Raw genomic sequence first — 15188 nt, 5'->3', positions numbered from 1 at the left:
GACCCGTGGTGTTAAGGCTCCCTGGTCTGTGGACACAGTAGGTTCCCTTTGTGGGAAATCATAAGGAATAGCTTCCAACTAGGGCAAGGCAGAGATGTCCATCCTGCATTTTTCCTGTTTTACTGAGTGGGACTGAATTTCACCCAACGGCTTCACAAATTCATTGGCCTTTGTTCTGTGGTTATGACATTGACCTTTAGATTTATGAGGAAATTTACCCATCTACTATCAAGTTTAATTCAGATGAGCAATATTATGACAATCAAGAGATCTTAATGTTCCCCTGAAGTTCTGGAAAAGGTATTTGGTAGTTTTTGATAATCTTCCTCCCTCTGTAGTTACCAAGTTACTTTTTTGAGAAAGTTTAGACTCTTTGCTTTTATTAATTCATTTGTTCTTTGTGTGGCAAAATGGAGGAAAAAAAAGTTAGAGGCGACAAGAAGGAAATCATCCTGCAAAGGAGTCAGGAGCTGAGGTGCTTTGAAAAGGCAAACTGCTGGCTGGTGGGACATGTTGGATGTTCCAGCCTGTGGGATGCACGTGGCATTCAGCTCATCACTGCAGGCCAGTCCCTGATGCTCCACTGCTGTGGAACAAAGTAGTTAAGGTTTGCAGGAGGAGGAGAAATACGTGTCAGGATTGGAATGGTTCTGTAGGTGCCTTTGTGTGCTGGCCAGTTACAGCATTCACCTCATGGGTAAGAGCCCTAAAAGTTAATTTTTATTAAACAGTAATTGAATAAAATAGTCAATTAATTACAGGAGCAGGGATTAGAATTTTTCTCCCTCCACAGTTTCAAACTTAGGTTAAATAACAGTGATCTGCTTAAGAAATGGTTTTGAACCTTGTGTATATAAAACTAGAGAAATCAGATTTCTTAGGTAGGTCATTCCGCTATTGCATATTAAACAAACAAACAAATAAATCAAAGAAACATAAATACACACTACTTAGTGCTACCTTGCTAACGTAAAATGAAAAGATATAACCAAGAATGCCATTCTGGATGGAAATATTCAGGCTGAGTTGTGTATATGGTGAGGTATTGGCTTCAGGCAGCTAATTCAAGATGCATTTAATCCCTGTGTAGATTTATCTCTCTCTCTCTGTAGAATATACAGGAAAAAGGATGACTTCTATTGTTGCTTTTTCGACTTTACTGAACTAATACATTGAAATACCTGGTGTAAATAATCTCCCCGTTGCCCAGGGCCAGGCAGAACTGTTTAGGGAGTTATTACCCCCTTTTACCAGTGTAATGTGAAATGTGTAACAGAAAGTGGAGTAGTACTTAAAATATACCATTTTACAAACCTGTGATGCATCATGATCTGAGCCTATGTCAGTAGTATAATTGCTATCTCAAAAGGGATATTTAAGAATTTCAGAGAGCTCAGAGACAGGAATCAATTAAGGTCTCAACAATTATCTTGTGAAGCAATACAGAAAAGACTAGATTTCAGAATGGCATGAGATCTAGCAGCTAATGGCAAACAGTAAACTTAGGTAAATAAAGAACAGATAATTTCTTGCCTTCATTACAAACTTGGTATTACAAATGTGGTTTTAATTCATATTCTAAATGTGAAAGAAATGCTTGGTCACCCTACCTGTGATCATTTTCTGGAACTTCCTGGCAGTCGTGCAGCATTTTTACATGCAGCTTTTTTGCAATTGGTAATGATTTCACATATTGCCATCTATGACATGACGTACGTGTGAGCATCGTTTAAGGACTTCATTAATTGTTTTGTGCAACAGATGACCAAGAACGGTACGGTAGAATCTGAGGAAGCCAATACACTGACTCTGGATGACATTTCTGATGATGATATTGATCTAGACAACACTGAAGTAGATGAGTACTTCTTTCTCCAACCCCTGCCTACAAAAAAGCGGCGGGCACTGCTGCGAGCTTCTGGAGTGAAGAAGATTGACGTGGAAGAAAAGCACGAGCTGCGAGCCATCCGCCTGTCCAGAGAGGATTGTGGCTGTGACTGCCGTGTCTTCTGTGACCCAGAAACTTGCACCTGTAGTCTTGCAGGCATAAAATGTCAGGTAAATGTCTACATTATTGTCATTATTTAATTGTCTGGGGAGGGGGAGGGTTGTGCGTCTGTGCACGTGTGTGTACTTTCTGTTCTTGAGGTTATAACTGTTGGAAATTAAGTACTGGGCAATAACACTGGTGGATGTCCAACCTGTTTGTTAATGCTCTGTTTTAAGGCTATATAGTGGGCAATCAGTGCAATCTCCCAGAATATCTTCAGTATGGTTTTAGGCACATACATGGCTTAGGGGATTTTTTTGTTCTTACACAAGTATTCTGCTCCTCATACTCCTTTTAGGCCTTTATCTAAATAGGCAGATGCAGACAACAGAAGAATAAGTAGCCTGCAGATTTCAGAAGGGATATTACCTTTTATTTTAGAAACAATTAGCAGACACTCCAAATGTGAATTATAGTCCAAACTCTATAGGAAACACTAAATGACATTTTGCAATGCTGTCCTTTATGTAACATGCATGATACTTAAAGTCTGAGCATGATAAATTTGCATGTAGGCAGTAAAAAGATATCTGCTAATATAGCAGGTTTTTCCTCTGCAGACTGAAGAGGTATTTCATATTGTACATTTGCATAGTGTCAGCTGTACATGTCCCACAATGTTCCCTAAAAGATAATTCTGCTAGTTCTGCTGAGCTGCTGTTGTGCAGCTGAGTTTTCTTCCTGAATGCATTTTTCATCATCTCATGAAGCCAAGCTAAACCTTCTCTGCTATTTAAATAATATACTCACTTTGCTGTTGGTGTTTTCATCTCCACATGTGGGGAAGATGTACTGGATTGTGTTGTGTGGTTCTCCTGCGCATATTTGATGTTTCGGCGTTACAGCGCAGGTGAAAGTCACAGACCTTAGGCTGTCTAATCAAACTTGCCAACACATGGATTCAAAATTTTAAGATATTAGATGTAGAAGTTCTGTGCCTGGTCTGTTGAGTTTACAATATTGCATCTAGAATTGGCTGGATTACCTTTGAAAATGCACTTGAGTTTTTGTTACTGTTTTCTGAGATCAGGTGTCCCCATTGGAAACTTTATAAAGGTTTCTGTACAACATTAATTTTGTTTCAATGGGTGTCTAGTTTCAATGATTTTTACCAAATTTTAAGGTGTTTCTGGTAACACTTTGCCTGGATTTGAGCACAAAATGCAGTAAAGCTATAGCAGATCAAGAAATTGAAAAGCTACCTATTTTTTGTTCCAACGTGTAATACTTTTACCTATGGAACAGAATCAATTTTCCCTTCTCTGCAATAGTGGAGCATGTCCAGGCCCCTTACTGTTCTCTCAGTACTGCTAAACTCCAGGGCTGACTCCCTGAATGATTGCTAGCTTTGACTTATTCTACCAGCATTTCTCAAGGTGAATTCCACTTCACCTTTGTATTTCTCTAGGCTGTCTAGGCTCTGTCATGTCACCAGGCTTTTGCTTCCTACTTGTTAATCTGTATTCTCTTTTTTAAAAGGTGGATCGTATGTCTTTTCCATGTGGTTGCACTAAAGAAGGGTGTAGCAATACAGCAGGTAGAATCGAATTTAACCCTATCCGTGTACGGACTCACTTTTTGCACACGATAATGAAACTTGAATTGGAGAAAAATAGAGAGCAGCAAGTTCCAGCACTCAATGGCTGTCACACTGAGATAAGTGCACACAGTAGTTCCATGAGTCCAGGACCCCATCCAGTTGAATATTCGATTGCAGAAAATTTTGAGATTGAAACCGAACCCCCGGCTACAGTTATGCATTCCCAGTCAGCCGAGGACTTGGACTGCCCAGGGGAAGAGGAGGAAGAGGAAGATGGGAGTAGCTTTTGTAGTGGAGTTACAGATTCTAGTACACAGAGTTTAGCCCCTAGTGAATCAGATGATGACGAAGAGGAAGAGGAAGATGAGGAGGAAGATGAGGAGGAAGAAAAAGCAGATGATTTTGTAGAAAGTATGAGCTCCCATGCTGATATGGTGCCTCTTCCTTCTGTCCTTTGCTACTCTGATGGAACTGCTGTGCATGAAAACCACTCTAAAAATGCCTCATACTATACTAACTCTTCAACTCTGTATTACCAAATAGAGAACCACGTTGCTGGCACTGCTAACCAGATGGGTGAGACTTACTCAGAAAGGGATGCTGTCAAGAATGGTAGTCTTTCTCTGGTGCCTTACAACATGACTTCAGAACAGTTTGTTGACTACACACGGCCATCAGAGGAAACTTTTAGCAGCCCTCATTACCCTTCTGCAAACCCCTCAGTGATTGTTTGCTGCTCATCTTCGGAAGGGGATGGCAGTGCTCCCTGTAACAGTTTATACACTGAGCATAGGCCGAGTCACCCACCAGTGGAATTTCACTCATACTTGAAAGGTCCTTCTCAAGATGGCTTTGTCTCAGCTTTGAATGGTGACAGTCATGTGCAGGAGCACCCTGCTGAGAATTCACTAAACATCCCAGAGAAGAGCAGACTGCACGAAGAGTGCATCAAATCACCAGTGGTAGAGACGGTGCCTGTTTAAAATTAAATTATTCTAGGACTGACTTCCTGTGTTAAAATTCACTCCAATTGGATTTTCCTAGAAACTTACTTTTCTAAGAGGTAGACAATACTTGGACTATAGTCAATGTTCCAGACACATTTTGTTTTCTCAAGCTACACTGGCAGTGGTATTGCACAAAACCAGTTCATGTAAAGATTTAAATAAAAATAATGAACCCCTTTTTTTGATAAAAATAAAACAGATAAGTAAAAAACACACCCAACATATTTCAAAGTAGCCTACCTGTGAACGTATGTGAAACCTGCCAAGCTATCTGAATCAAAACTTCATGTTTTTGACTGTCGGGCCTGTGCAAGATTGTTAAAAATGATACTTTGAAATAATCATGTTTAGAGTCCTAATTTTCAACATATCTGAAAAGATGGTAAGTTTAATGTAAAAATAACTACTGTACAAAAAAAAAAAGTTTTAATTGTTCTGTACTGTTTGTATTTTATTTATGGTAGTTTAAGATTCATGTTTTGATAAAAATGAACAGCATGTTCATTTGAGCAGAAGATCCATAGTTACTTACAAAGAGCATGGCCACTTTTCATCTGGAGTACCTTGTATTCTTCCTTATTTTTTCCTAATACTATTTCTGATAAATCATCTTGAAACATTTTTAGAGTGTACTATTTTTCTCTTTTACTGTTCTTGACAAACAGAAGAGTCAGAAAGGGGGCATTTACATCTTCTAGAATAGAGAAAGGTAGACAATCCTCCATTTAAAACTAAAATCAGTGGCATTCCAGAACTAGTACCCCCTCCCCAAAGAAGAATGATCTTGTATATAATGGCAAAGCAGTAGCTTAAGCTCACACAGCACCTTCAGCCCAGCCACCATTCAGATCCTTACGCACTTTAGTGCCACTTTGCAGTACTGTACGAACTGCAGGAACTGTGAACCTCTTCTGAGAAATGCCATAGCTCCAGACCCTGAGGCAATGTAAGAGCTTAAAAATCACTGTAACAAAACCTGTACGTTTCTCCCAAGCCAGTTTATGAATATGTCAGTATGCAATTTATAAAAGCAGAGCCTTACTGATCAAACTTTAAATAAAGCATGGGAAAAAATGTGGAAGTGTTTAGATTGCCTAAATTTTTATTATATATGACTGGCTTTTGTGAACTTCTGATTGTATCTCAAATTTAGTACCATTTGGTCTTATTAGGAAACAGTCCATTCAGTGAGGAAAAATAGCTTCAGAAATTTTGTATCTGCAAAAGTCTGCAAGCAAAAGAACATGTGCATCATATGGATATCCATTACATTGTGATCCACTTGTTTTTAAATGGGAATGAAACTATCTTTAATTTATGAAACAGTCTTGCTTTTGTTTAGAAAAGGAGGCATAGGAATCCGCTTTTCTCTGCACTGGTAATTCTGCACTGCCTTATTTTGACTTCAAAATCTATTTCAGCATTTTTGTTCTTCTAATACTGAGATTTCATTTATTATACATCAAGTAGTTGAAATGTAGGCCTGTCTTGTTTGTCAAAATACAGATCAGCATCTTAGTTTTTATCTGTGTCAAATCTAGGTGGTTAACAGTGTGCATGTAAACACAGTGTAAATTTTATCTCTGTAACAGTGATTCTTCTGGTTAGAAGCTCTTTAAAACATCATGTACAGTACTCAGTAGAAGAACTGCCAATGTAAGATATGCTTTTCAAAAAAAAGAGCTAACTTAATTGTTTTTATATGAAATCTGGGCAAAGTGACTCCTCGTATTTATGCTAAATTAGCAAAATATTTTTACTCCATGTAGTAGCTGGAAAGATTTTTTATTTACTTGTTTCCACAAGAAGTCCTACATGTTTTATATGAACTGCATTGAAAAGTCTAGTTCTCTAGGGACTGGATTCCAAACTTGCAACGTATTTCATCTCCTGGGAGAGCGCACTCATGTTGGTTATCTGGCTCAGCAGTTCCACAGCCTCTGTTCCTTGCAGTCACAGACCACTCTAGGCTCTTTCTCTAAGGCTGAGTAGCCAGGTAAGTGCCTGTGTTCTCCAATGCCATACAGCAAATACCTGTGATTTTTAAAGAGAAATGTGCTAGTGGTTAAAGTTCTTCACTTAAGAATAAATTATTCTGTTCAAGCTATTCTAAGGGCAAATATAACAAGTCTCTGTATATATAGAGGTCTTGCTTTAACAGCAGGCTTAAATTAGGCACTCCCTTAACACCAGCAGCAAAAGCACAAATCTCTTCTGCTTGAGCTGGGACTGTAGATGAGGATCAGTAGCGGCTCTTGAACTTCAGTGTGTTGGAGAACCACACACTTTACTGGGGTATTTCTCTCAGGGGAAAGTTAAATCTTTTGATTTGTTATTCATGCCCTTACTGAGCAATAAGAAATTATTTTCTTGGCCCCTGTGCTTTCACATGAAAAGTATCTTTAATAATATCAGCAAGCACAGTAAGTGATCAACTTTATAAAATACTTCTCAGCTAGCTTTAAATATTGAGGTGATGGTTATTTACTATTTCCATTGGCACAGATTTCTGATCTACAGTAGGATGTAGAAATCAGGTGAGAGTCAAGTTTCCCATCACTTGTTTAAACTTTGATTTATTTTTTAGAACAAAAAAGCATACTCTTCATTTAAGGAAAAGCAGGCTTAAGTCATGGGATGGAAAATATTTTCATGTTATTTTCTGGGCTAGTATACACAAGTATTAACATGCTGTGTGTCATTTACCAGCTGGTTAAAATTCATGTTGATAACCAGTCCTTTCATTTTGGGTAGGCTGTTTCTGTGTGATAAAAGTATTATGTTACTAAATTATATCCAGCAGTATTTGCTTCTGTATCAACACAGTATATTATTTGTGAAAATATCTATATTACTGATAGTCTTTATCAGCTTCATTTCCAAGATATCTAGCTACTGGTAAACACTCCTAAGAAGCCCAGTATATATTTGTGATTATATTGCATCATTCACAGAAATGAGTCATAACAAAGGCATTTCCCTTTTTTGAAAGAAACTGGAATTTTCACAGAGACCATTACTGGAACAGCGCCTAAAAGCAGATGCCCTTTTGCCTATAAGGTGAACTTCACCTCTCTTGGAAAAAGGTGCATTGTTAAATATATATAAAGCTTTAATTGATATTAGACATGAAATTAGAATTTTGTTGGCACTATTACAGCAATTGCAGTTGTTGCTTAAGAGCACCAACTCATGCCCATTGAAACATTCTTAAAATTAAAAGCTGATCAGGAGGAGCTTCTAATATTCTTTGTTGAGCTGCATGCCACTTCGATTAGAAAATTCTAGATTTGTAAAGCTTTACAATTTTTCATTTGCATAAGTTCCTGCTAGTGAATCGTAATTGAGTTGACATCTGTTTATTTTAAGGCCATTGGTTCCACTCCATAGTAACTATCACTTGCTATAGATAAGGTTCAGCTGCTCCCCTGCTCTGTTAACAGTGGGCTCCTGCCTTTGGTCCAAGTGCTGCAGGACTCCTGTGTGATATTAGTGGTGCTGTTACTCACTAGACTGCTGACTGGTCCCAGGCCAGATCCGGTCTCTGACCTGATCTGGCTGTTTTATTTCAGTAAATCTGCTAATAAACTGATCATGTTGCTTTCCCTGCCTCCCAGGCAGTACCTTCACAAACACAGCTGCTTTGTTGAAGATTGTATACATGTATTTGTATGCAAAACTGAGTGTGTATAAAGGGTTTTATTAGTTCAGGTGTTCCTGACAGAAATGTGATACACTGGATAGAGAGTACTGGGCTCAGACAGAGGAGACTTTGCCTTTGTCCTGTTGTGTCATGTTCTCTGTGCTCTGGTTTGTAATGTACTTGGAGATACTGTGGTAAAACATAATTCTATAGAACAGGCAAAATACCATTTTATTCTCATGTTGTGGCATCATAACGGAATATTTGTACTGCAGACAATGCCATTTTCCAAATTAGGCCCAGCCCAGCTCAGAAGTGACGAGAAGTTTTTCACGAACATGAAAAACAGCTGAAATGAGCTCTCCTTTCCTTTGACTGGATTAATGAGCAGAAGTTAAAAAGTAAATTTCACAGTGAAAAATTAGACTAAAAACTGTGTTGAATACACAACGTTTACCTGTCTAGTGCTTAACATTTGAGCAGCAAGATTGTAGTTTTCTGCAACACCACACGTGGCAGCAACAAGCGCTCTTGCTCCTCTGCATGTTGTCGTCTTTTGCCAGCTGAATTCTCTCAGTTGAAACTCCTTGTCTAGGCTGCTCCTGTAGCAATGCCAGTGTTCCTACTCAAACATAAAGCAAGACAGACCCATGATACCCTTTTAAAAGGCATTTGTTAAATAAGGGCACTGTTACAGCTGGTGAGTTTTATAAACCGATGTTCATTGTGGCAGTTGTTTTATTTCCTGAAACAGTCAGGAACAGAAGAGGATGATATGGAAAATCCTTAAGCATTTGGGGGTGTTACGCTTTCCCGCTGAGACTAAAGAGTAATTCTGTCATCTGCTTTATTACGGTTGCAGGACAGTTGATGTAAATTACTTTGAAAATCTAGAATTAACTCAGAGAATATATTCTATAGAATTTATTTCTAAAATACTAAATGTGATTACTATTTTTTTAAAATGGTAGAAAGCTGTTATTTTCAAAACAGAGTCTAGTTCACTTACGTGTTCCTTGGTATGAAAAATCTCATCATTTGCCTTTTCAGTGTTTCAAAGTTTTTTTAATATTCCTGATTTTGCTATTCTCTGTAATCATTGTCCATGTGCAAACTATTGTCCATTTTCTCCAAGAAGTGTCAAATCCAAAGTACAAATACTGCGAAGTGATGAAGAAGTGCAGTGTAGTTTTAAAGATATCTGAATGAACACACACTTGAGTTCTTCACAAGTTTTTCCTTTTCACTGTCTCTTTCCTCCCCTAAATCCAATGCAGCTTTTAATTTTATGGCTAACAAGAGTATGGGTTCCACTTAAGGAGGAAAGTTGTGACATCTTTGAGGACTTTTCTGCTACCCTAATAGCTGATTTTACTTTATATGGATATCCACTTTATGAAACACCTGTTTTGCAGCCTTAGTAATTTCTTTTTAGTTCCTTCCTCCCTTTTGGTGTTTGGGAGATTGGTTGTACAGTAAGACTTTTCATTAAAATCAAGCAAAAGGGCAACTCTACTGTCCTTAGTGCTGAGAATGAGATCTTGAAAAGCGAGGCTGGGTGGGGTTTTGAACAATGTGATCTAGTGGCTGGCACTAGATGGTCTTTCAGATCCCTTCCTAACCAGGCCATTCCGTGATTCTAGAGTTAAAATATATATTGCCCTATTGCTGTCTTTAAGGTTGGCAGACACCCACCCCTCTGAAGGTCCCACTGACTGGAGAACCATATTCTTGGTGCTCTGTGTTGCACCTTCTTAATTGAGATCGTAGTCCTTCATCCAAGGCTTGGGGTGGAACAAAAAAAAAGTCTAAAGGTAGATTTTGTACTTCATTAACGCAATTATTTTAATATGGAGCTTAGCAATGACACTTCTCTTTCATGAATGAATGTCCAATAGACCCAAGTAAAAAAAAAGTTTGTCTCTCATGTATGTTCTTCTCTAAGTTCACTTTTCCAACATACCATGAAGATGGGATTAGCTTTTCTTGATAGGGAAAATGGTGGAAGATACAAATGTGCATAATTGTTCTAATAAAAGGATCAAGATAATCCTTTGTCTTCAAACACTTGAGTGAGTGCAGGGAGGATAGAAAGAACAATTTAGAGGAAAAGAAAGATGAAGGCAAGAGGCAGATTGATAAGGATTATTTTTCCTATTAAGGGAAAAATAAAGCATATTAGAAAAAAACCAACAGAAGGAAAAAGGTGAATTACGATCTCTTCAGAGCAAGGATGGTAAAGTATATGGACATTCACTACAAGCTTGCCCATGTTAGACTGAAATATTGTTTCTGTTATTTAATATACTGTAACCAAACATGAACTCAGTGGAAATAGGAACTGGCATTTTTTCCAGACCAGAGTTATACAGGTGGCCATTAAATAAAAGACTTATCCAAATCCATGGGGTAAAAAAACAAAAAAGCAGCACCCTAGAAGCATTGCTACTATGTCACTCTTTGCTGATGGCAGTTTCAAAGACAAGTTCAAAATCATCTTAGTTAACTCTGCTCCCAGGCACCTATTCTTATATAGCCAGTTTCTCAGCTAGCAGGAGATGCTAAAAGCAAAGACAAAATGTCCTTTTATCAGCATTTTATCTTGGCATTTTCAAATGAGGCTTAGTACATTATGGCAGGTAATTATTTTAGGTTTCTCCATCTTAAACTTCTAAAATACATTCTTAAGAATGAAATTTTGGGTTGGATTTTGGATGAAGGTTAACCTTGCTGGGGTAATGGGGGAATAATCACTGTAAAGAACCATTTGTGAGTCTCAGATATAGATTCAGCACCAGTTTTCATCTTCTTGAAAAGATCATGATGTGCACTGGCAGCTGGTTCTCTTAAAACCAGAAGCAAGCATGCTGGTTTTTTCCAAGCCATTTCACACAAATACCACAACTTCAGGTCTCAAATGCCCATGTAAACAAGGCTTAAAAATTGGGCACTTCTTTTAACTGACTTGATTGTAGGCACTTCTATGGAAATATGTCTGAAATGTAGTTTGTGAAATATGTTTAAAATGTGTTTGATGTCAAATAAGCGCTAGACATTTAACAGTGCAAAAATAGTCAAAATCTGTAGATTACAAAACTGTTCCTAAGATCCTCAGCCTGTAATATTGTCTTAGTAAAGTTGATTTTTTAAATTACATTGCATTCTGGTGTAATAACCTTTTACAAATAAAATTATTAATACAAATGTACTTGTTAATACCTGTTAACATAAAACATGGCAGTTGGTTCTTTTGATTTGTTACAATCTCCAACTAATAGAAATTGTGTAAAAAACACATTGCCTTTTGTATGTTTAAAGTGTTTTAACAGACTATATTAACATTCACACTGTCTAGTCCATCCCTGTCTTTTAGCAGGTTCATCTCTCTCTGTATACATACATATATATATTTCCCCACAAGAATATAAAATTGCTTTTGAAATTTTTGTTGGCAAGTGGTAAATAGTAAACCATGGCATAAACTCAAAAGCACTTAAGTTGATTGTCTTTCAGACAGGTAATCCATTAAGATGGGACTAGTAAAAATGCATAATTGCAGCCATTAGTTTAAAATTTGTAAATTACTTCTAACATGACTAATTTCTGAGAAAAATAATTGTTATGTACTTAACATTTTCCATTACAGATGATCTTGCATACTAAAATTATGGAGGTCTCAACAGTTAAGCAAGATATTTATTTGGACTGCTGCTTTTAAACTGTTTGAAGAAGCAAAGGGAAAGAAAGTTCATCTTAAAATCTGTATATGGAAATAATTTTAAGCTTCATGAACTACACATTTCCTTAATTTCCTTTTTTAAAATAAGTTGTAACATCAAAGATGCCAAAGGGTAATATAAGCTACAATAATAATCAACAGAACTTAACCTAGATCTTATGTTGTAATAATTTATTCAAATTAACTGTATTCTTCTGTATTTATATTTTCCGTATTTATTATGAATGATATGAAATTTGATGTATTTATTGTGGCTTATTACTGCAGTGTATATATATCAAAAATGAGCATTTTTAAGTCTTAATATTAGTTTTTTTGTTAATTAGTGGCACTTGTATCAGCTGTATTTTTATTATATATTGTACAATATATATTGTCCATTTGTTTGCAATGAAGTAAACCAGGTTTCTACGTTACATCCTGGCTGCCAGTGCATTGTGCGTCTCATTTCTGCTCTGCAGTCACTAGGGAGCCTCTGTCAGCTAAGAGAGCTGGCATCAGTACTGCACCTCCTCCCTGACACCTGCAAAGCCTCCAAAGGCACTCTGTGAAATTTCAAGCATTTCTCCCATTCCTGATAGTCTGATAGAATAAGGAGAAGCAGTTTGTGTGGAATTTCTGTGTGTGTGTTCTTTTGTTTCTAAATATTTGTATGCCAATTAAATTAAATAAACAGAAATGCCTTCTTAGGTATATCCAATTGCCCTTTAATGATACTACTGCCTACAATTTTCTGTGGCCAGGGAAATACTGTACCTGATTCATAATAAGGTAATGAAACAATTGTTTTCAACAGCTGTTGGAATAAAATTTTGCAACAGCTCTCTCTGGTGGACAATTTGCAGTAATTTTACACATCAGATCATTTCAATGGCAGCATTCAAAGAATACTGCTAAATTTCAGGACAACTGCTTATTTCGAAAATTGATGATCAACATAGCTTCATTAAGAAAATAATTAACAATCACAGCACAATCTCTGCTAGCTTTTTATTCTGATATTTATTCAAACTGCGATGCACATTTATAAAAAGTTGTCCTTAAGTTTGCTTATATGATAAATTACATATAGCTAAATTGTTTGTATTAAAAAAAAACTATAAAGATGAGAGGTTGTGCTCTAGATTATAAGAAAGTTCTCACAGGAATTAGGGTATCACTTGGTTGTAGTCTATTGGGAGTCCCATATTTGCTATTAGACTGCTTTTGGCATTGCTGTGAACTGTGGCTAAAAGGGCTGCTCCGGGGCTTGCTAAGCCATACTGATACAATCAAACATAAAACATCTTTCAACACTGGTTCTAATTCAAGATCCCAGGATGCCCATTCAGGAATATTTAACTCTTAAGCTTCACTTGTAGGTTGATCTGTTAATAGTACTCACGTTATTCTATACTCACCCTAGAGTAAAGCAGCAATTACTCCCAAGAGTGATTAAAAAAAAAAAAAATCCTTAGGTATGGTGGGCTGGCAAATTCCCAGTGCAGTGAAAGGTGTCATAACCAAGTGGAGCCACAGGCCCTGAAGTCCCAAAAGGTTTAGGACCTGCTTCGTCCTGCTGGGAGCGTGGCTCAACTGGCCTGGCCTGAAGTCAAGCCTTCTTCAGCACTTGGGATTACTCCCTGGATGTGTAAGAGAGCACAGTGAGATGGAGGTTAACACTAATGACAGCTGTTCCAGTAACCTTCAGCAGTTTATACATCCATCTGATGGAAGTACCAATTTTTACATGCTGTGTATGGAATATATTCACCTTTGTCCCCTTCATAGGGGCAGAGAAGGTCATTATAACATTACTGAAAGACAGTTGGCCTAAAAAACACCAAAAGACATAAAAGAGCCAGAGCACCCCCCTGCAACAAACTGCTGTTCAGCAAGTCTAATTATTAAAAACTATTAGCCACTTTCAAGAGAATATTATCAACAGCCAGAAGATAATGCTGCTTTTTTATTAGTGAAAAAAAAAACCAAACCCAAAATCCAACTTCCTAAACCTCTAGTCATATTTACAGATCTCTTATTGCTCTCCTACTATTATATGATTCCTATATATGTGTGTACACACACACACACACAAATATTTGGTAGTGTAATAGTCACTGTGACCTAAAATTTCACATCTTCAAACAGAACAGAACAGAACAAAAAAGTCATTTAGAATTTTCCTTTACTTATAGATCTGCTTCCCTCTTTTCTGGTAGTTTGTAGAGAGCCCAAGACAACTGCTGTACTAGGTACTGCAAAATACAGACTAAAATGTCACCGTTTAAGGAACTATGATAGTTAACATACCATAAAAATAGTATATATAATATGTATTTTTTACTAGTGACCTATGTTAGACCAGAAAAGAAGTCTCAAAAAATGAAAGGAAAATCTTTAAAAGACCATTTTAAAATCACAAAATTAGTTTCCCTTTCTTTATCTAGAACTAAATACAAAATATAATAACTAGGTGAATTGCTATACCTAATCTCTGCAAAAAAACCCTACATATATTGGTACACCTGCAAAAAACCCAAAAAATACAAAGTGGAGCTTTTCTGGCATTGCTTAGGAAGATGTTCGTACTTCCAATTGCAAGGAAACACTCGTTTCCTTGCAATTTAAATTCTACCCTGGTTTGAAATGTTAGCTCTTAAAAAAAAAAAAACAAAATCACAAACAAATGGCAAAAACCCAACTGATAATGCAGAGATAAATTATGTTTCATATGTGCACATCCCACTATGACAAGCTTCTGAGAGAAACAGGTCGCGTGAAGAAATGATCCTTTAGCGACATTAAAAATAATCCATTTTCTCTATAACATGAACTGAGAAGTAAAAGAACAAGAACTTTTAAACTGGTATGCTAAATATCCTGTCTTCTAGAACAGGTTCCTCGGACACTGAGTTTCCATTCCATACCAAAGGTTCAACACAACACAGTTGCTCTCTGTGTAACACCCATCCTCTATTCATATTCCACAATTTTCTCTTTGACCTGTGTTATATTTTTCCTCAACTCCCCCATTTTATCAAGTGTGTGTATTGGCCTTCAAATCTTGGTTTCATCTGCAAAAGGAGTAATACTTTACATTCCATTACCAAATTAAAAAATTTATCAGAGGACACAGGCAAATCTTTGTTCAGTGTTGTTCTACACAACCTTCCAGTTTCAGGGCATAAAAAACCCTTCCTGGTACAGTCTTTTCAACAATTTCTGTT

The 15188-nt window shown here is 37.0% G+C and overlaps 1 protein-coding gene across 5 annotated transcripts in view; it reads left to right on the top strand.

Moving 5' to 3' along the window:
- The window catches only part of CSRNP3 (cysteine and serine rich nuclear protein 3), a 96307-nt gene extending 83905 nt beyond the window's left edge, over positions 1-12402 (top strand). For all 5 annotated transcript variants that reach the window (XM_030952932.1, XM_030952931.1, XM_030952930.1 and 2 more), the window contains 2 exons: positions 1762-2058; positions 3530-12402. In XM_030952932.1, coding sequence (XP_030808792.1) covers positions 1762-2058; positions 3530-4573 — 1341 coding nt within the window. In that variant the 3' untranslated portion in view covers positions 4574-12402. The remainder of the gene's footprint in view (positions 1-1761; positions 2059-3529) is intronic.
- The last annotated feature ends 2786 nt before the right edge of the window (positions 12403-15188 follow it).

Source organism: Camarhynchus parvulus, chromosome 7 (genome assembly GCF_901933205.1).
Source record: "Camarhynchus parvulus chromosome 7, STF_HiC, whole genome shotgun sequence".
Taxonomy (NCBI): Eukaryota; Metazoa; Chordata; class Aves; order Passeriformes; family Thraupidae; genus Camarhynchus; species Camarhynchus parvulus.
The sequence above is the reverse complement of the archived record's forward strand: the minus strand, read 5'-3'. Positions and strand labels throughout refer to the sequence as shown.